Below are 22,404 nucleotides of genomic sequence, written 5' to 3'. Positions count from 1 at the left end.
GTACTACCCTCACATCACACCCATTGGCTATGCTGCTGATGCATTAAATCTGCTCCTCAAGGACATCATGGCACTGAAAACAACAGATACACTCTACAAGAGAGCCAAGGAAATGGTTAGGTATGTGAAGGGTCATCATGTTATAGCAGCAATCTACCTCACCAAGCAAAGTGAGAAGAATAAGAGCACCACATTGAAGCTACCCAGCAACACCCATTGGGGTGCTGTTGTCATCATGTTTGACAGTCTCCTGGAGGGGAAGGAGTCTCTCCAATAAATGGCCATATCACAGTCTGCCGATATGGACAGCCCCATCAAGAGGATCCTCCTGGATTATGTATTTTGGGAGAGAGTGGTAAGCAGCCTGAAACCTATAGCAGTAGCCATTGCACAGATTGAGGGAGACAATGCCATCCTGTCTGATGTAAGAGCGGAAATCTTGCAGATGTAAGAGCGGAAATCCGTACTTCCCTGCCCACTTCACTGTTGCTCCAAGCAGAGGAAACTGCAGTACATCAAAAAGCATGAAGACTTCTGCCTGAAGCCCATACACGCCACAGCGTACATGTTGGACTCCAAGTATGCTGGCAAGAGGATCCTGTCTGGTGCAGAGATCAACAATGCCTATGGTGTCATCACTACCATGTCTCGCCACCATGGCCTCGATGAGGGCAAGGTTCTTGGCAGTCTGGCGAAGTACACTTCCAAGCAAGAGCTTTGGGATGGAGATGCAATATGGCAGTCATGCCAACATATCTCATCAGACACCTGGTGGAAGGAACTTTGTGGATCTGAGGCTCTTTCCCCTGTTGCTTCCATCATCCTCCAAATCCCACCAACATTAGCCGCCTCAGAGCGCAACTGTTCCTTATTTGGGAACACACACACACACACCAAAGCACGCAACAGGCTGACCAATACAAGGGTTGACAAATTGGTGGCCATCCGGGCAAATTTTAGGCTTTTTGAGCCCGACAACGAGCCATCCTCAACAAGGTTGGAAAGTGACAGTGTAGATGAGGCCTCAGAGTCTGATGTTCAAGAGGTGGACATTGAGGAGGTCCAGGGAGAAGACATGGAAGCCTGAGAGAAAGACAGCCAAAGCTTTAGTTTCCAGACTATCATTTTACAGCTGTATTTTGAAAACGTTTTTGGTAGATGCGATCGATCATTGGGATCATTCAATATTCCCTTTTCTTTTGTTGTTCAGCGAAATCATCCCATGTGAAGAGTCAACTAATTGAATTACAGTTCAATTCATAACTAAATTGTTTATTTAAATTCTATTGGAAGAATTTAATAATTTGCAATTATGTCTACTTAAGGTTAAAATGTTTATGATTCTGTCTCCATATGATATGGTAAATATATCCAAAGCAAAAAAACATCTACATTTAAATGGTATTAATATTAATTTGCATACATTTACATTAATTCCCATATAGTCCCATTAATTCCCCCAGAAAGTGTCCACCTCTGAATATTCCCCAAAATGTGCAACCCCACTTGTGCCTTACCTACCCTTTCAGGAGAGTAATTCAGCTCTGTGAAGATAGTCTTTTCATGTTGTGAAAGGAATTCAATCAACAGCCACCACTTAATTTATGTGCATCTACGCATGATGATGATGGGGATCAGTGGAGGCTGCTGAGGGGAGGATGGCTCCTAATAATGGCTGGAACGGAGTGAATAGAATAGCATCAAACCATGTGTTTGATGTACACTACCGGTCAAAGGTTTTAGAACATCTACTCATTCAAGGGTTTTTCTTTGTTTTTACTATTTTCTACATTGTAGAATAATAGTGAAGACATAAAAACTATGAACTAACACATATGGAATCATGTAGTACACAAGTGTTAAACACTAAATATATTTTATATTTGAGATTCTTTAAAGTAGCCACCCTTTGCCTTGATGACACCTTTGCACAATCTTGGCATTCTCTCAACCAGCTTCACCTGGAATGCTTTTCCAACAGTCTTGAAGGAGTTCCCACATATGCTGAACACTTGTTGACTGCTTTTCATTCACGCTGCTGTCAGACTCATCCCAAACCATCTCAATTTGGTTGAGGTCGGGAGACTGTGGAGGCCAGGTCATCTGATGCAGCACTCCATCACTCTCATTCTTGGTAAAATATCCCTTACACAGCCTGGGGGTGTGTTGGGTCATTGTCCTGTTGAAAAACAAATGATAGTCCCACTAAGCGCAAACCAGATGGAATGGCGTATCGCTGCAGAATGCTGTGGTAGCAATGCTGGTTAAGTGTGCCTTGAAATCTAACTAAATTACATTGTCACCAGCTAAGCAACCCCACACCATAACACCTCCAACTCCATGCTTTATGGTGGGAAATACACATGCGGAAATAATCCCTTCACCCATCCGTTGGACTCCAGACCAAAGAACAGATTTACACCGATCTAATGTCCATTGCTAGTGTTTCTTGGCCCAAACAAGGCTCTTCTTCTTAATGGTGTCCTTTAGTAGTGGTTTCTTTGCCGCAATTCGACCATGAAGGACTGATTCACACAGTCTACTCTGAACAGTTGACGTTGAGATGTGTCTGTTACTTGAACTCTGTGAAGAATTTATTTGGGCTACAATTTCTGAGGCTGGTAACTCGAATGAACTTATCCTGTGCAGCAGAGGTAACTCTGGGTCTTCCATTCCTGTAGCTGTCCTCATGAGACAGTTTCTCATAGCGCTTGATGGTTTTTGTTACCGCACTTGAAGAAACATTCAAAGTTCTTGAAATGTTCCGTATTGACTGATCTTCATTTCGTAAAGTAATGATGGACTGTGGTCCCTTTGCTTATTTGAGCTGTTCTTGCCATAATATGGACTTGGTCTTTTACCAAATAGGGCTATCTTCTGTATACCGCCCCTACCTTGTCACAACACAACTGATCGGCTCAAATGCATTAAGGAAAAAAATTCCACAAATGTACTTAAGGCACACTTGTTAATTGAAATGCTTTCCATATGACTACCTCAAGAAGCTGGTTTGACAGAATGCCAAGAGTGCGCAAAGCTGTCATCAATGCAAAGGGTGGCTATTTGAAGAATCTAAAATATATTTTGATTTGTTTAACACTTTTTTGGTTACTACATGATTCCATATGTGTTATTTCATAGTTCTGATGTCTTCACTATTATTCTACAATGTAGAAAATAGTTAAAATAAAGAAAAACCCTTGAATGAGTAGGTGTTCTAAAACTTTTGACCGGTAGTGTATTTGATACCATTCCACTGATTCCGCTCCAGCCATTACCACAAGCCCGTCCTCCCCAATTAAGCTGTCACCAACCTCCTGTGATGGGGATGGTGATTATGATCATACATGGCATGCTCACTCTGGGTGAGGTGGAGGCGGGGTTAGTTATTCATGTAACTAGTGATTCAGATATGGCAGTATGGTATAGAATACGCAGCAATCACCCCCGCCCATAGAGATGATTTAAGACTTAAACAGAATATACACTGAGTGTACAAAACATTAGGAACAACTGCTCTTTCTATGACAGACTGACCAGGTGAAAGCTATGATCCCTTTACAATGTCACCTGTTAAATCCACTTCAATCAGTGCATATGAATGGGAGGAGAAAGGTTAAAGAAGGATTTTTTTTTTTTTTTTAAAGCCTTGAGACAATTGAGACATGAATTGTGTATGTGTGCCATTCAGAGGGTGAACGGGCAAGAAAAAAGATTTAAGTGTATTTGAACGGGGTATGGTAGTAGGTGCCAGGCGCACCAGTTTGAGTGTGTCAATACATGCAACGCTGCTGGGTTTCACACAACAGTTTCCTGTGTGTATCAAGAACGGTCCACCACCCAAAGAACATCCAGCCAACTTGACACAACTGTGGGAAGCATTAGAGTAAACATGGGCTGCTTTCGACACCTTGTAGAGTCCATCCCCCGACGAATTGAGGCTGTTCTGAGTGCAGGGGGGGGGGGGGGTTCAACTCAATATTAGGAAGGTGTTCCTAATGTTTTGTATACTCAGTGTATGTTGTTTCCTCCCCATTTTTGCCATGCCAGCCTTGAGCCTCAAGGCTCCTCGTTAATGAAAAGTATAGGGGGAAAACAATATCATAATGCCTGTCAAACTGCCACCCTTTTCCTTCTGCAAATAGAACCACCTCTATAATTGTTTATTTGACAAACATAGACATACTGTACACAGCTCCACTTAAAAAAGAAATTGAACATTGACAAAAACAACAAAAATTGCACTGTTTGCAGGTCCACGGCTTCTCATTACACCTTTCATAACATTGACACCATTTTCACTGACGTCTGTCGACACATCAAAAGTCCCATTTGAACTGTGTGGACAAAATGTCGCTTCTAAATGGGTCACCCTTGTAGCTAAACACACACAAACAAACAAGAACTCACATACACACAATCTCCATCCCCTCCTAATCATATGACCACAAGTCTGCAGTGAACTGACCTCATTTAGTTACGGTTTTTCACTGATTTAGTCAGTTCATCTGTCATTTTAGATTTGTTGGCAACAGTATAAAAGGGGCATTGATGATTCAAAGCAAGGCATATTTGGTTCAGCTCGAATGGGCTTATTCTCCATCACAGTGACAGACATGAATGTGCATTGCTTTCATGCATGCCACTAATCTTGTATGAATTATTCAATTAACACAATGACTCCACATTCTCATATTTCATAATAGTTCCCCAAAGACAGCTGCATACAGACGATGCATGTAAAAGGTGAAGTGAAGTGTGCAGGTATTGCATTCAGCGAACACATCCTGAGAAGTCTGAAGAATAGCAAGAAAAATAATCAAATAAATGAGACATCTACATGAACTGCAATCCACAGTAATTACACTGACTGTATGACACTGTAGCAACTTGGTTGATCTCCAGAATGAATAGATTGCAACCAATATTTCAGTGTCCTCTTTCTGGAACATTTTCTTCTGTGTCATCATCAACAACAAAACATTGGTATAATTTGGCCCAAAAAAAGTGTAAGTGTGAAATATGGTCGGTTGCTAGACTTTAGCCGACATTCTACATTTTGTTTCACTGTCCATCAATCTAAAGTTGAACCCCACACCCCCGACATTTGCTTTCATCTCTAGGCTGCAATACCATGTTTTTTGAGGAGGCTAATATTTCCCCAAAAATTATCGAGGTGACATCAATAGGAGCTCATCATCTATAGCCTAGGCAACATCGTGATGAAATTGCTTGATCCAATGAACTAACTTTGACTCAAATGCAATTTAGGTGTCGCTACAATGTTGCGCTATAGTTCACTAACATCGCAAAAGAATAGCGATGCTTTCGTTTCTTTGTGTTTTCTTACCATCTTCCTTTTCATCGTAGACCGGTCTCTTAGAACTATTCGCGCCCATCCTCTTCTTCCACTTGCCCCAGTGAAACATTGATGCGTGAGCTCAGATAGCATTCCTTGCCACTTAAAAAACCATCTACAGCTCTGTATTGAACACGTTGAACAAATGCATCGCTCCGTCCTCGGTTATTATTTGTCGATGATTTTCTCTCATTTAGGCACCGCGACTTTGTCTCACTAAACCAATGAAGACGAGAGATTAGATCGGAGAGAGAGCCTCAATACTGTATTTCAAAGAAAAACACACGGCTTGCCTATTTTTCTATTCCGTCCTCAACTGATTTAGCTATGTTCGCGGAGCTGTGTGTGACACTTCGCCTCTAGTCGTCGTAGCTTGAGTCTCTGTCATGGATGTCAAGAACCATGCCTTTCTGCAGGTCTCGTGTTAGAATATAAGACCGTTTTCAATATTACAGGAAGTGCTGCTGTATATTACACAACCGAATTCAGTCGTTGCAAAAATGCGAATCTAATTAAGAGATTTTTGGCGCCAGATCATTGAAAAGGGGGTTAATGCTGCGTTCATAACCAATTGGGAAGGTGGTAATTACCAGCTGTGAAGTCGTAAATTAGTGATGTGCAGTTCGAGAGCAATTTTTTTTTTCAATTACTCAACTTACTGATGCTTTGTTTTTCTGAGTGACTCGTTCATTTTAGTTGTCATTTGATCTGCTAGCCGCAATGAGTCGTACAGAAAGATTGATACACATTCCTCCTGCTCAGTGTCACCAGAGACGTGCTCTGACCTATGTCTCCAACCAACATAAACTGAGTATAGCAAATATTAGTAACACCTTCCTAATATTTACTTGAATTCGTCGGGGCATGGACTCTACAAGGTTCAAAAGCATTCCACAGGGATACTGGCCCATTTGACTCTAACGCTTCCCACAGTTCCGTCAAATTGGCTAGATTTCGTTTAGGTGGTGGACCATTCTTGATACATACACGCTGGAAACTGTTGAGCATGAAAAACACAGCAGTGATGCAGTTCTTGACACAAACTGGTGCACCTGGCACCTACTACCATACCCTGTTCAAATGCACTTAAATATTTTGTCTTGTCCATTCACTCTCTGAATGGCACACATACACAATCCATGTCTCAATTGTCTCAAGGCTTAAAAATCCTTCTTTAACCTGTCTCCTCCCCTTCATCTAAACTGATTTAACAAGTGACATCAATAGCAGATCACAGCTTTCACCTGGATTCACCTGGTCAGTCGATGTCATGGAAAGAGCAGGTGTTTTTAATGTTTTGTATACTCATTGTACAGTATATGCACACAGGAAAATAGATCATGCTGCAGGCAACACAGCAAAGAAAAATATGCCTAGAACTGATCATTGATCGCATGGTGCATTAGAATTACTTTGATTAATGGATTATTGAATGTTATGATGGACATAACATTATAGAACCAAAATATACAAAGCCTCTGCTCAACAAACTCGAACTCCAGAACGAATCATGAACTATATTGTGCGTATTACCTTCCCGGCAGTCAAGCAATGCATTCTGCCAAGAGTTGATCACAATCTAGTCCGGTTGCGGCCACAACTAGACCTCTTTTCAGATGTATCAAGAAATACAATTATTTGTATGCCTAGCAAAAAACAAATGTTTAAGCACACTTTTACAAGTCTCAGTCACAAATGACAGCTCCAATAAAAAGTCAGTAAAAAGAGCTGAACTTCCCATCACCATGGTAAATACCAGTTGGATGTATTCATGTGCTTTACATTTACATTTAAGTCATTTAGCAGACGCTCTTATCCAGAGCGACTTACAAATTGGAAAGTTCATACATATTCATCCTGGTCTTCCCGTGGGGAATGAACCCACAACCCTGGCGTTGCAAGCGCCATGCTCTACCAACTGAGCCACACGGGACCACGTGTGCTTTGAACTCGTTAAGAAACGCCAATTGGCTAATGGCCAACAAGCTGCGTCAACCATAAACTAAAAGTATAGCTATCATGCTTGTAAATAAATTATAGTGTTCAGAAACCATATGAAGTTGCAGTGATGGGACAAGACTGTAACTACCAATTGGATATCACGTAATTGGGGAGAAAAAAGGATAAAAAGAAAAAAACTTGAATAAATAATGTTTTGTTGTTACATTTAACTTCCAAAATTGTGTTATCTAGGTCATTTCCTTAGGTGTAGGTGACGTCTGAAGTCACCATGTGGGAGATGTTAGAACTCAGGGATGATAGACGAGTTTCCCGCTAGTAATTACGAGTTCAAGTGGATTTTTCCCAGTTGTATGTGGTAAATACCACCTTCCCACGTGGTTATGAATGCAGCATAACACTTTACTTCCTTGACCTTATGCTGCGTTCATAACGAAGTGGGAATGCGGTATTTACAACATACGACGGAAAATCCACTTGAATGCATAATTACTAGTGGGAATCTCATCTCTATCTTGCCAGAGCTCCGACTTCTCACACATGCTGACCTCTGACGTCCCCTACTAAGGAAATTACCTCGACAACAGCTTTTTCAGCAGTTAAACTAAACAACAAAACATTATCTATATAAGCAGTTTAGTAATATGGTTTTTGAACACTATAATTTGTTTACAAGCATGATAGCTGTAATTTTTGTTTATGTTTGATGCAGCTTGTTGTCCATTAGCCAATCGTCTTTTCTCAACGAGTTCAAAGTTGAATGCATCCAACTGATATTTCCGACTTATCAACTGGTAATTAACACCTTCCCACTTTGGTATGAACTCAGCATTAGAATATGCCACATCATGAATAGATGTGAGATTACACATAATGCTTCATCATGGCATACATTGGGAATGGGATAGGCCTAGATTTCTGTTAAAAATGACCAGAATAAAAAAAATATGAATTATAACTTAAAATAGAATATGATAGAAATGCATACATGGTATTGGATATCTAGATTTCTTAATTTAATAAATTTAATAGAAAACCTCATAAGGATATTGCTTTGCAACAAAGTAGGCTACATATAGCATGCAGATAACATATTCACAAGATATCATATCAGGTCATACAACATCACAAGACATAATGACCAGACAGACATAACAACACAGTAGTTGACGTGAGTAAGGTTTTTAAACGGGTCAACACTTGTAAGGCCGCAGGGCCAGACGGTATTCCAGGGTGTGTCCTCGGGGCATGTGAAGACCAGCTGGCAGGCGTCTTCACTGACATTTTCAACCTCTCCTTGTCCCAGTCAGTAATCCCCACATGTTTAAAGCTGACTACCATCATTCCTGTTCCCAGAAACTCGAAGGCATCCTGTCACATCGCATCCGCCCTGTAGCACCCAAATCTGTAATCATTAAGTGCTTTGAATGGCTGGTTATGGCACACATCAACTCCTTCATCCCAGACACCCTGGACCCACTCCAATTTGCATACCGCCCCAACAGATCCACAGACGACGCCATCTCAAATCAATCAATCAATCAATTTTATTTTATATAGCCCTTCGTACATCAGCTAATATCTCGAAGTGCTGTACAGAAACCCAGCCTAAAACCCCAAACAGCTAGTAATGCAGGTGTAGAAGCACGGTGGCTAGGAAAAACTCCCTAGAAAGGCCAAAACCTAGGAAGAAACCTAGAGAGGAACCAGGCTATGAGGGGTGGCCAGTCCTCTTCTGGCTGTGCCGGGTGGAGATTATAACAGAACTATGCCAAGATGTTCAAAAATGTTCATAAGTGACAAGCATGGTCAATAATAATCATGAATAATTTTCAGTTGGCTTTTCATAGCCGATCATCAAGAGTTGAAAAACAACAGGTCTGGGACAGGTGGCGGTTCCATAACCGCAGGCAGAACAGCTGAAACTGGAATAGCAGCAAGGCCAGGCGGACTGGGGACAGCAAGGAGTCACCACGGGCGGCAGTCCCGACGCATGGTCCTAGGGCCCAGGTCCTCCGAGAGAAAGAAAGAGAGAAGGAGAAAATTAGAGAGAGCCAAGATTTTCAAAATGTTCATAAATGACAAGCATGGTCAAATAATAATCAGGAATAAATCTCAGTTGGCTTTTCATAGCCGATCATTAAGAGTTGAAAACAGCAGGTCTGGGACAGGTAGGGGTTCCATAACCCCAGGCAGAACAGTTGAAACTGGAATAGCAGCAAGGCCAGGCGGACTGGGGACAGCAAGGAGTCACCACGGCCGGTAGTCCCGACGTATGGTCCTAAGGCTCAGGTCCTCCGAGAGAAAGAAAGAGAGAAGGAGAAAATTAGAGAGAGCCAAGATTTTCAAAATGTTCATAAATGACAAGCATGGTCAAATAATAATCAGGAATAAATCTCAGTTGGCTTTTCATAGCCGATCATTAAGAGTTGAAAACAGCAGGTCTGGGACAGGTAGGGGTTCCGTAACCGCAGGCAGAACAGTTGAAACTGGAATAGCAGCAAGGCCAGGCGGACTGGGGACAGCAAGGTGTCATCATGCCCGGTAGTCCTGACGTATGGTCCTAGGGCTCAGGTTCTCAGAGAGAACGAGAGAACGAGAGAATTAGAGAGAGCATACTTAAATTCACACAGGACACTGGATAAGACAGGAGAAGTACTCCAGGTAACCAACTGACCCTAGCCCCCCGACACATAAACTACTGCAGCATAAATACTGGAGGCTGAGACAGGAGCGGTCAGGAGACACTGTGGCCACATCCGAAGAAACCCCCGGACAGGGCCAAACAGGAAGGATATAACCCCACCCACTTTGCCAAAGCACAGCCCCCGCACCACTAGAGGGATATCCTCAACCACCAACTTACAATCCTGAGACAAGGCCGAGTATAGCCCACAAAGGTCTCCACCACAGCACAAACCAAGGGGGGGCGCCAACCCAGACAGGAAGATCACGTCAGTAACTCAACCCACTCAAGTGACGCACCCCTCCTAGGGACGGCATGAAAGAGCACCAGCAAGCCAGTGACTCAGCCCCTGTAACAGGGTTAGAGGCAGAGAATCCCAGTGGAGAGAGGGGAACCGGCCTGGCAGAGACAGCAAGGGCGGTTCGTTGCTCCAGAGCCTTTCCGTTCATCTTCACACTCCTGGGCCAGACTACACTCAATCATATGACCTACTGAAGAGATAAGTCTTCAGTAAAGACTTAAAGGTTGAGACCGAGTCTGCGTCTCTCACATGGGTAGGCAGACTGTTCCATAAAAATGGAGATCTATAGGAGAAAGCCCTGCCTCCCGCTGTTTGCTTAGAAATTCTAGGGACAATTAGGAGGCCTGCGTCTTGTGACCGTAGCGTACGTATTGGTATGTACGGCAGGACCAACTCGGAAAGATAGGTAGGAGCAAGCCCATGTAACGCTTTATAGGTTAACAGTAAAACCTTAGGCCTCCCGGGTGGCGCAGTGGTCTAGAGCACTGCATCGCAGTGCTATGCTGCGCCACCAGAGTCTGGGTTCGCGCCCAGGCTCTGTCACAGCCGGCCGCGACCGGGAGGTCCGTGGGGCGACGCACAATTGGCTTAGCGTCGTCCGGGTTAGGGAGGGTTTGGCCGGTAGGGATATCCTTGTCTCATCGCGCTCCAGCGACTCCTGTGGCGGGCCGGGCGCAGTGCGCGCTAACCGAGGGGGCGGGTGCACGGTGTTTCCTCCGACACATTGGTGCGGCTGGCTTCCGGGTTGGAGGCGCGCTGTGTTAAGAAGCAGTGCGGCTAGGTTGGGTTGTGCTTCGGAGGACGCATGACTTTCGACCTTCGTCTCTCCCGAGCCCGTACGGGAGTTGTAGCGATGAGACAAGATAGTAATTACTAGCGATTGGATACCACGAAAAATTGGGGAGAAAAGGGGATAAAAAAAATAATAAAAAAAACAAAAAAAAAAAACAGTAAAACCTTGAAATCAGCCCTTACCTTAACAGGAAGCCAGTGTAGGGAAGCTAGCACTGGAGTAATATGATCAAATTTCTTGGTTCTAGTCAGGATTCTAGCAGCCGTATTTAGCACTAACTGAAGTTTATTTAGTGCTTTATCCGGGTAGCCGGAAAGTAGAGCATTGCAGTAGTCTAACCTAGAAGTAACAAATGCATGGATTAATTTTTCTGCATCATTTTTGGACAGAAAATTTCTGATTTTTGCAATGTTACGTAGATGGAAAAAAGCTGTCCTTGAAACAGTCTTGATATGTTCGTCAAAAGAGAGATCAGGGTCAAGAGTAACGCCGAGGTCCTTCACAGTTTTATTTGAGACGACTTTACAACCATCAAGATGAATTGTCAGATTTAACAGAAGATCTCTTTGTTTCTTGGGACCTAGAACAAGCATCTCTGTTTTGTCCGAGTTTAAAAGTAGAAAGTTTTCAGCCATCCACTTCCTTATGTCTGAAACACAGGCTTCTAGCGAGGGCAATTTTGGGGCTTTACCATGTTTCATTGAAATGTACAGCTGTGTGTCATCCGCATAGCAGTGAAAGTTAACATTATGTTTTCGAATAACATCCCCAAGAGGTAAAATATATAGTGAAAACAATAGTGGTCCTAAAACGGAACCTTGAGGAACACCGAAATGTACAGTTGATTTGTCAGAGGACAGACCATTCACAGAGACAAACTGATATCTTTCCGACAGGTAAGATCTAAACCAGGCCAGAACTTGTCCGTGTAGACCAATTTGGGTTTCCAGTCTCTCCAAAAGAATGTGGTGATCGATGGTGTCAAATGCACGCCACATGCCCTCTACCATCTAGAAAATAGGAATACGTATGTGAGGAAGCTGTTTATTGACTACAGCTCAGTGTTAAACACAATAGTGCTCTCCAAGATCATCACCAAGCTCGGGAACCTAGGACTGAGCCCCTCCCTCTGCAACTGGTTCCTGGACTTCCTGATAGGTCAACCCCAGGTGGTAAGAGTAGGCAACAACACATCTGCCATGCTTACCCTCAACACGGAGGCCCCCCAGGGAGATATGCTTAGCCCCGTCCTGTATTCTCTGTTCACCCATGACTGTGTGGCCACGCACGACTCCAACTCTATCATTAAGTTTGTTGACGACACGATGGTAGTAGGCCTAATCAGCCTACAGGGAGGAGGTCAGAGACCTGGCAGTGTGGTGCCAGGACAACAACCTCTCCCTCAACGACAGCAAAACCAAGGAGCTGATCGTGGACTAGTTTCAAAGTTTAATTGCCACGTGCACAGGATACAACAAGAGCAAAACTGTATAGTGGAATTCTTACCGAGCTGTTTGCCAACAATGCAGTGAAAATAATAATATAGAGTTCAAGTCGGAGGTTTACATACACCTTAGCCAAATACATTTAAACTCAGTTTTTCAAAATTCCTGACATTTAATCCCAGTAAAAATTCCCTTATTTTAGGTCAGTTAGGATCACCACTTTATTTTAAAAATGTGAAATGTCAGAATAATAGTAGAGAATGATTTATTTAAGCTTTTATTTCTTTCATCACATTCCCAGTGGGTCAGAAGTTCACATACACTCCATTAGTATTTGGTAGCATTGCCTTTAAATTGTTTAACTTGGGTCAAACGTTTCGGGTATCCTTCCACAAGCTTCCCACAATAAGTTGGGTGAATTTTGGCCCATTCCTCCTGACAGAGCTGGTGTAACTGATTCAGGTTTGTAGGCCTCCTTGCTCACACACGCTTTTTCAGTTCTGCCCACAAATTATCTATAGGATTGAGGTCAGGGCTTTGTGACGGCCACTCCAATACCTTGACTTTGTTGTCCTTAGGCCATTTTTCCACAACTTTGGAAGTAGGCTTGGGGTCATTGTCCATTTGGGGTCATTGTCCATATATCCACATAATTTTACAACCTCATGATGCCATCTATTTTGTGTCCCCGTGCTTCACGGTTGGGATGGTGTTCTTCGGCTTGCGAGTTTGAAGGTAGGCCTAGAAATACATCCACAGATACACCTCCAATTGACTCAAATTATGACAATTAGCCTATCAGAAGCTTCTAAAGCCATGACATAATTTTCTGGAATTTTCCAAGCTGTTTAAAGGCACAGTCAACTTAGTGTCTGTAAACTTCTGACCCACTTGAATTTTGATACAGTGAATTATAAGTGAAATCTGTCTGTAAACAAATGTTGGGGAAAAAAGTAGATGTCACAAAGTAGATGTCCTAACCGAGTTGCCAAAACTATAGTTTGTTAACAAGAAATGTGTGGAGTGGTTGAAAAACAATTTTTAATGACTCCAACCTAAGTGTATGTAAACTTCCGACTTCAACTGTAGATAATAATAGAAAATAGAATTTTAAAAAGTCATTTTTATGAAACCTACAGGAGTCTACAGGAAACTGGGGCAGGTGCACATTCACATCAAGATACTTTGTGTCCATATCACTGAGGACTTAACATGGTCCTCTCACACCAGCGCAGTTGTGAAGAAGGTATGGCAGAGCATCTTCTCCCTCAGGAGGCTGAAACGATTTGGCATGGCCCCTCAGATCCTTAGGACATTTTACAGCTGTACCAGCGAGAGTATCCTGACTGGTTGTATCACCGTCTGGTATGGAAACTACAGTGCACTCGACCGGAAGGCCCTACAGAGGGTGGTGCGGACGGCCCAGCACATCACTGGGGGTGAGCTCCCAGCCATCCAGGACATAGATGCCAGGCGGTGTCTGAGAAAGGTCATAAAAATTGCCAAAAACTCCAGCCACCTGAGACATGGACTGTTCTCCATGCTCCCGTTCGGCAGACAGTACCGGTGCATCAATGCTCAGACTATCAGACTTCTAAACACCTTCTATCCCCTGGCCATAAGACAGTTAAATGGTTAACAACTACTGCTCCCCCTCACACCTACCCTGCTGCTAAAATGATTATTGATTACATGCATTACTACCACTCCGCTGCTGTTCATTGATTATTGATTTCCATTACCATTAGTGTCTATCTATTTATCCTGCTACTGGTCACTACCCACTGGGCACACACTGGTTGAATCAATATTGTTTCCACATCATTTCAATTAAATTTTGTTGATCCACTGTGGAATAGATATTGAATTGATGTCTGTACTTAGTGGGTATTACCAAAGATTTTCTAAACCCAGAGCCGCAACATTTCGAGACTTCCAGGAATGCTTGCTAAGCAGACCAGGCTGGAGATCACAGATATAATAATGAGACAGATATTCAGGATGTATAAATATGAAGCATCCGCCTGGCGTTTCCACAAGCCCAGTGGCCTGCAGTGGGAGAAGATGGAACAAGATGGATTTTGGCCGACATTCTGCTAATTTTCTCATCAATGATACATTTGATCTCAATATAGTTTTCTGTTCCCAAAACTAGAATTACATTTTTTTATTTTACCGTTATTTAACTAGGCAAGTCAGATAAGAACAAATTATCATTTACAATGACGGCCTACTCCGGCAAAACCCAGACAACGCTGGGCCAATTGTGCACTGCCCTATGGGACTCCCAATCACGGCTTGGCTTGTTCTGCCCTCTATGACTCAATTGTTCCCATTTTTTATTTTTTATTTTTATTTTTTATAATACAATTATTTGTTCCCATTTGAAACTCCTGTGGTTTATCCTGTGGTCCGAGACGACCGTTAGACCCGATGACGCGTTTCTGCGCATGAGCTTAGCCAGCCAACATCGCCAAGACATCGCTTACAAGCGTGATCTGGGATTTCTATTGGAGAAGCAGTTTCTGCCTACTTTCGTAGTGTACTGTCTTTGGTAATACCAAACTAACAAGATAGAAGAGAGCCTGTCGTTTCCAATGGGGCAAATTAATCATAGTGGGCAGAACAAGCAATGAGGTTGGCAGAGCCAATCACGAGATAGCGAGATCCTATTGGCATCTTTTAGCAAATATTTTCATATATCCGTTAGGGAACACCTTCTCTGTGAATTGCGCGTGTGCAATAACTTGCACTTATTTTAAATAGCGCAATTTGTTTTAAACTCTGGCAAAGGGTAACGTCTACGAAACTTAGTCCACTCAGTTAGAAGCGTATTTTGTTATTGGAAACTGAAAACGGTATTGAGATCAAATGTTTAATCGATGAGAAAATTTGCAGAATGTCGGCCAAAACCCATCTCGCTCCATCTTCTCCCACTGCCTGCCACTGTGCTTCCTTTCATCACCATATTTGATAGTGAGTGGAAACGCCAACCGGATGCTTCACATTTATACAGATGGTGAAATATCTGTGGTATTACTCCTCTTTACATGTATATATTACCATAAGTATTTATATGTTCCTGCTACCAGTCACTTTTCAGCCCTGTTTAAATATATATCCGCCTATCACGCCTACACTGACACACACTTTGTTTTTCGTTTCTTTCCTTATTTAAAAAAAAGTGTTTGTTTTTACTTCTGGTTTGTCTGTCAACCTTAAAGTCAACCAAAACTATGGGGGTAATGATTCTGAGGAGAATTTTGGCAAATTATAGGCACTATTTGATTATTGATATGCCCCGTAGTTGCTAACGGTTGCCATGGCAACAGCTAATCATACGACTGGACGGCTAACTACTACTAGCTAGGTAAATAAACTAGCTTGCCTTTACAAAAGTTAAATTAACTTAATTGAGCTTGTTGATCATCCTGTAATGCATGCATTCTTATACATTTCAGTGATTGCTTGGTTTAGTATGATGAATGATGCGTTGTACAATATATTCACCAAATATTTTGGCTTGCATATTAGCTAGCTAACTTTAGCGAGCTGATGTTCTATTACATAAATTAGCTAGCTAACTAGCCGACAGAAATGTTACATGTCAGAAATGTTACATGTAGTCAAACTAGCTAGCTATAACAGTTATTCACATATGCATCCAATGAGTGTCTTAGGAATGTGATTAGCCCAAAGGCCGGCAGCAGGCGATATTGAGAAAGATGATTACATCAATGTCTGGTCGATAGTTTTTACACATTCATTGCTCCCAAAGGGCCAGGGAATTAATTGGACCGTCATTGTATTTTACTGGAAGATTAGTTCATGACTCACATATTCTCTATTGTTTCTCCCTCTAGCCAGCATTGACAATCTGATTGCAAGATTACACTTTAATAATGGGCTGAAGGTTTACTAACCAACCAAAGGAGATAACAGCACATGTGTCTTCCTTAGAACCGGAAATTACTAACCTTAATTTAAGCCTAGATTGTGGTGATACTACTGTTAAAACAGAGACGCCGCACATTCTCTCCGAGTGTGTTGGACCTATGCACGTCACTGAATATGTCACATCTGACACCCTATATTTAAGCATAAGAAACTGAAAATATGTTGTGGGTTGCATTTTGAAGAATACTAAGTTAAAAGTAGGTCAAGCAGATGAATCTGATCCTCTCGTTTTCAAGAATAGTCTGACTTTATCCGCTAACTGTATCTTCCTGTTGTCTTTAAGAATTTGTATCTTGAAGGTAATGAAATATCCAGTCTTCCGGATACGCTGTTCACCAGTTTGTCAAACTCGGTGTGGTTAGATCTCTGAAATAATCAAATCACATCCTTTCCTGTGGAAATGATTCTGCACAGGTATTACAGGCTAGTTTGTATTGGCCTATCAGTCAAAATATTTGTCTGTAGATTGTGGATGTGCTGTGGATTCGAATGGATTCATTTATTAATTGGTTGATGCAAATGTCTGAAAATGTTAGAAAGGAATCCTATCACAGAGCTTCCACTGAAATTGGGTTAGTTGAACTTTGTCACCTTTGTCAGTTTTTTCCCGTTGTCCTTTAAACAAGAACATCACTGCATTGCATCAACAGTCTTCACTGACTGTGACAGTATTTTGGGATATGTCCCTCTCAGGATGCTTGGACTTAATTTCCTTTACTTGAAGAGTGGGTTGTGAGTGTGACATGATGTTTTTCCCCCAGCTTATTCTTCAGTAACCCATCTTCAGGTATTTCTGACATATGTGTTTGTATTTCTCAGGTAACGTGTTTACTCTCAAGGCCCTGAGTCTGAGGCATTGCCCCATCACATTTCCGCCTCAAGAGGTTGTGCAGCAGGGCCTCCACTGCATCGGTTAGCGTGCAGAACTCTCTTCCAGGTGAATGATAACGATAACTGTAGTGTCACCTGATGAAGTTGGACAATGCGACGGCAAGGGGTTTGTGTGGTCTGCACCCTTCTGAACACGTCCACCGCCGTCTGTTATTATGCATAAGAAAAGAAGGCTGGCCACCAAAATAGCTCCTTGCCCTGGTTCCACTTCAGCGGTGTGACTCTGTTTTCCTTTTTAGACGGCGCGTGCAGCAGGCAGACTTTTTGTGCAGCTCTACACATTCATATTATCGATAACCCATGTGCTTCTAACAGAGGCACTTTGTCATCAACCACTGGCTAGTAGTGCCTATGGCTAATCAGCATGACTAGCCAAGTCACCCCACAGCAGAAAGCCTACACCTAGAACAAAGGTGCCTTGTTGTATCTTTATATATTCATGTTATTAAAAAAGAGGTTCAAGGCTCACCGTCTCTGGAAAAGTCATTTCATCTTGATGGATATTATTTTGTCACTACCAGAGCAATATGCTGGCATTCAGATCATGTCATACCAGATTTCATCATGTTATTTCATGGATGAGAGGACATGCTTACTATAGGCTCATTACAGTTTTGTCTTTTCATCGGGTATTCACAGCAAACATTTTACACTGTGAAATGTTTATTTCAGCATTGATGCAAAGGATCCACCTTGGTCAAAATGAAAAGAGGACAATTGTTGCATAATTGTTTGCATAGGAAGTGAATGAAATGTATTATTTTGCTGCCATAATAGTTTTCATGGAAAGTTCTTAATGTTTTGGTTGCAGACATGCCACCGGTGGAGAAGCTACAGTTGACAGAGGTTGTGAAGTCCAGTTTGGACCTCTGTGAAGAGGTGGTATATGAAGACGAGTAGCAGAGGTTCAGAGAAACGAGGCAGAAGACGATCCAAATGGACAGAGCTGAGTTTGGCTATGGTCTCCCTCTTTCACGCCTCCCTAGAGCAGCAGAGGGCTGACACACCCCCTGCCCGTCATTAAAAGGTAATGTCAAAAAGGTTAATCGTCTCTTATGGGAGAAATGACAGGCGTCTGGTAACTGCAGATCTAGGGGGAGGACTCAGTAGTTTAGTGTCCTCTCCTGAACTGGTTAACCAGATTGACCACCATGTTCAGTGCAGTGGTCAGTATGGGTTACAAGGAAAGGAATGATAGGTGAAAGCAATATGTTGGATGCGTTCTCTGGGGAATGCAGTGAAGGAAAGGAGACAAGGAGAGGGAGCCATTCTAGACTAATAGGCTATAGAGATGGAAAATACAGCATGGACAGTGTAAGTATTTTTTTGACAGTCTTTGAGGAGAAGGCCTAGCGATAAATTTGCCCAGGCTCTGCAGGGACACGGTCCTTCTGAGAGCAATAAAAATAAAACATTTTCTTTCGATTCATTTATTTGTCAGAAAGAAAGAGATTACCAGTGGAAATATATTTCCAGTGCTCCCTCCGTTGGACATGCAGTACTGGAAGAGGTCAGAGGAGAGAAGACTGGCTGCAATGAACAAAGTAGGAAGTAAGTTATTACTGTTTGATTTTACAGATCCCAAGCAGAAGTATCTCACATCAGTATACCTCCTTTGACTCCCTACTGCTTTTGTGTCCTTTCAAATCATGTGAATTACATACAGCAGTTGAGGCTGGTGAAAGGAGGTATAGGAGGATGGGCTCATTGTAATGGCTGGAACGGTGTAAATGGAACAGAGTCAAACAAGTGGTTTCCATGTGTTTGATACCGTTCCATTTATTCCATTCCAGTCATTACAATGAGCCCGTCCTCCTACAGTTCTTCCCACAAGCCTACACTGACATACAGTATATAGTTGCCTGCCAACTATGTAATACCACGGGTGCGAGAACTTTCACTCTCCTTGCAGTTTCAGAAAGCAGGTGTATATTGTGTCAAATTGGTGTTCGATGAAATCCCAGAAAGGGAGGGATCAATATTATGTGCCGCAAAAAGCCAATGCCAATAAGGGGTAGGTAAAGAAATGCAGCAAGATCTAAGAGCAGCTTATCCCCAATCATAACCTAAACAAGATTCAACTGACCTTAGGTAAGTGTTTATAGGGTACTTGAATCCTCACTGTGCTTTGTATGGCCCGTCTTTCTTTGTCCCTTAGAGACCAAGAGCTCCTCAAGAAATGACGTACTCATGCTAGGACCATGCAGGAGAGGAACATCTTAGAGCACAAGCAAGAAAGGTGTGAGAGACATATGAGAGGGGAGGTATGCCTGTTCTGTATGTCTGCTTTCACTACATTCTAATTTTGTAATCCACTATTTTTTTCACATACCTGAAGTGCACTTCTCAACCAGAAGAGGGCAACATAACACCAGCCTGAGGAAAGGGTTTCACAGTCATTGGAAAGAGAATTAGAATTAGAAGAATGCTTTCAGTTCTGTTCTAAGGAAACTGTCTGAGAGAAGTGGACAGAAAGAGACTGACTTGAGTCCTTGTTTCCATTCTGGGTGAGCAGACGTTGGAAAAGATGGCTGTGCAGACACTAAGCTGAAGCTGTCCAGGTTGGAGATAGCGACAGGCCTAGCTAGTGATGGAGCACTGTGCATCCAGTATGCAGTCAGTCATCCTGCAGTCAGATGTCGCCAGGGAGGCCCCTCCCACAGCAGGTAAACACACCATTGCACAAAACGCTAGCACACACACAGTCAGAAACATACAAACACAGCAGCAGACTAGTACATTAGCAAGTATAACATCATGATGAACATTAGGTTCCACTCCCCCCACTTCAGTACGAATCACAACGTACCAGAACCAGGGTATAGTGATGCCCTGTCACTCAACAGAACCAGGGTATAGTGATGCCCTGTCACTCAACAGAACCAGGGTATAGTGATGCCCTGTCACTCAACAGAACCAGGGTATAGTGATGCCCTGTCACTCAAAGCAACCCATTGCTGTATATACATATTTTTATACTTAGAATTGTATTATTTTTCAAGCATAGGTTTAAAGCACAGCAATTCATTATAGAGGTATTGGAAACAGCAATTAAATACATTGTTTACAAAGTCCAAAACATAATTCCAGAGTGTTATTATTCTAGTACAAGACCAAAAAATATGTAGGTAGTTTGCGAACAATTCCCCACATTTTCTCCAGCATTCACTGGTTGTTTCTGGTCTTATGTTTACCATTTTGTCTGGAGTTAGAAAGTACCTACTAATAATTGTCCATAGATATTCTCTCCATATGGTTGAGTGTGTAATGGTATGATCATTCCTACAGACTGCCTCCCAAGTTTCATTTTCAATGTTCTCCCCAAGTTCAGATTCCCACTTGCACCTAGTTTGCAGAGTATTGTTCTGTGTCATGACAGCAATAGATTGGAATAGATTTCTTATTTGTTTTACTATTAGTTGCACTGTTGAGTATTGAGTTTCTATGGGAGAGGGCTCACTCTTCATGTGCCAGGATAGTAGTAGTCCATCTGTGTCACTGCATGTCCTGTCATCTGACATATCTAACTTACTATAAGCTCACAGTTTCGGTTACATATTGAAAATACCAGCTTTCTATAGAAATTAATGTATTTTCATGTACCGATGTCTCTATGTAGTGTTGCCGAAAGTGGTGGGGTCAAAACCCTCAACCCCCTACCAGAGATAGAGATTGTTCCTGTACCAGAAACAACACGTGGAAGCCTGGTATGTTGTAGCTAACAGGTCTACTCAATGTCTATCGATAGTTACACTGTTGCAATAACCCACTGGGTACACACTGGTTGATTCAACATTGTTTCCACAGCGTTTCAACAAAATTACGTTGAACCAACGTGGAATAGACATTCCATTGACTTCTGTGCCCAGTGGGCAGCTACTAACAGTAGCCACCAACAGAACCAATGGCAGATAATTCAAAGATGTTCAGAGACATCTAGTGGAGAGAGGGTGCTTGTACAGCCATCTCTTTTGTTCATAGCATATATTTTGTCCCCTCTGTGAAATACTTTTGTTCAGCTGATTGTTTTAATAATGTATTTTACACCCCAGTATTTTACATGCTAAGAGTACACCCCAGTATTTTACATGCTAAGACGATAATGATAACCACATATAGTGGTACATAACTAAGGTAATCTTTAGTTTGTGGATTGGTAGTTCATTTGACCCTTGACCATTGTGATCTTAGGGTGGCCAGAGACAGGGAGTTGGAGCAGCGTATCAGGAGCCATGTTCAGATGATGAAAGAGGCCCAGCGGCACTGGCCAAGAGGAGATTGAAGCTGCAAGACAAGATATGGAGGAAGTATGTTACTCTTCTACTGTAGGTCACACTTTATTTGGATAGTCCGGGTTTTCCATCTGTAGATTAAGCAACAAGTCAATCATTTTCAGTGCTCAATGACAAAGAAGCCCCAGGAATTGAATGAATATGGGTTTTTCCTTTCATTGTGTTTTTATTTAAATAACCTCCTGGCCTTCCGTTTCAGGCCAAGAGGTTGCAGTCAGAACTCGCTGAGAGAGATCGAGTATCGATTCATCGTGTTTACTGGGGAGAACTCTGCTATGACAAGTGAAAGTATTTTTGAGTGTGTAGCCCTACTGCCATTTTGAATTGTTGCAAAATTAAATTAACTTACATTGCATGTAAAAATAGAAGTACAGGAGAGGGTAGTATGGAATTATAGCACTCTACAAACACAGTTTCCTCATTCACAATGGTATCCAATACCCATTCATCAATAAACATTTCATATTCTTACTTGACCACCATGAAGTGTTCTTAATTTACACACAGTATGGTGCTATACCCTGCTCCTCTATGTCTCTCATACACACACACACACACACACACACACACACACACACACACACACACACACACACACACACACACACACACACACACACACACACACACGTGGGCCCCTGCAGCTCACTAGGACTGTATGCTCCTGATCTCCGTGGCCGACGTAAGACATTCAAGCGTGTTAACCTTCTCAAGGCTGCCG

General features: G+C 42.4%; 1 protein-coding gene and 2 long non-coding RNA genes across 3 annotated transcripts in view; 1 reads left to right on the top strand and 2 right to left on the bottom strand.

Annotated features, from left to right (window-relative positions):
• The window catches only part of LOC139570724 (serine/threonine-protein kinase 32C-like), a 106,682-nt gene extending 100,796 nt beyond the window's left edge, over positions 1-5,886 (bottom strand). Inside the window, exon 1 of the mRNA XM_071392857.1 lies at positions 5,351-5,886. Coding sequence (XP_071248958.1) covers positions 5,351-5,429 — 79 coding nt within the window. The 5' untranslated portion in view covers positions 5,430-5,886. The remainder of the gene's footprint in view (positions 1-5,350) is intronic.
• Positions 5,887-15,634: 9,748 nt separating this feature from the next.
• On the top strand, positions 15,635-22,159 carry LOC139570714 (uncharacterized). Its single transcript, XR_011674152.1, has 9 exons — positions 15,635-15,913; positions 17,320-17,437; positions 18,203-18,418; positions 18,833-18,942; positions 19,550-19,655; positions 19,907-20,057; positions 21,011-21,098; positions 21,583-21,698; positions 21,883-22,159. It is a non-coding gene; the product is annotated as an uncharacterized lncRNA (long non-coding RNA).
• LOC139570715 (uncharacterized) lies at positions 18,834-19,989 on the bottom strand. Its single transcript, XR_011674153.1, has 4 exons — positions 19,876-19,989; positions 19,724-19,767; positions 19,478-19,609; positions 18,834-18,921 (listed from the first exon to the last, which is right to left on the bottom strand). It is a non-coding gene; the product is annotated as an uncharacterized lncRNA (long non-coding RNA).
• Positions 22,160-22,404: the final 245 nt, after the last annotated feature.

The sequence above is a fragment of the Salvelinus alpinus genome, chromosome 3 (genome assembly GCF_045679555.1).
Source record: "Salvelinus alpinus chromosome 3, SLU_Salpinus.1, whole genome shotgun sequence".
NCBI lineage: Eukaryota > Metazoa > Chordata > Actinopteri > Salmoniformes > Salmonidae > Salvelinus > Salvelinus alpinus.
The sequence above is the reverse complement of the archived record's forward strand: the minus strand, read 5'-3'. Positions and strand labels throughout refer to the sequence as shown.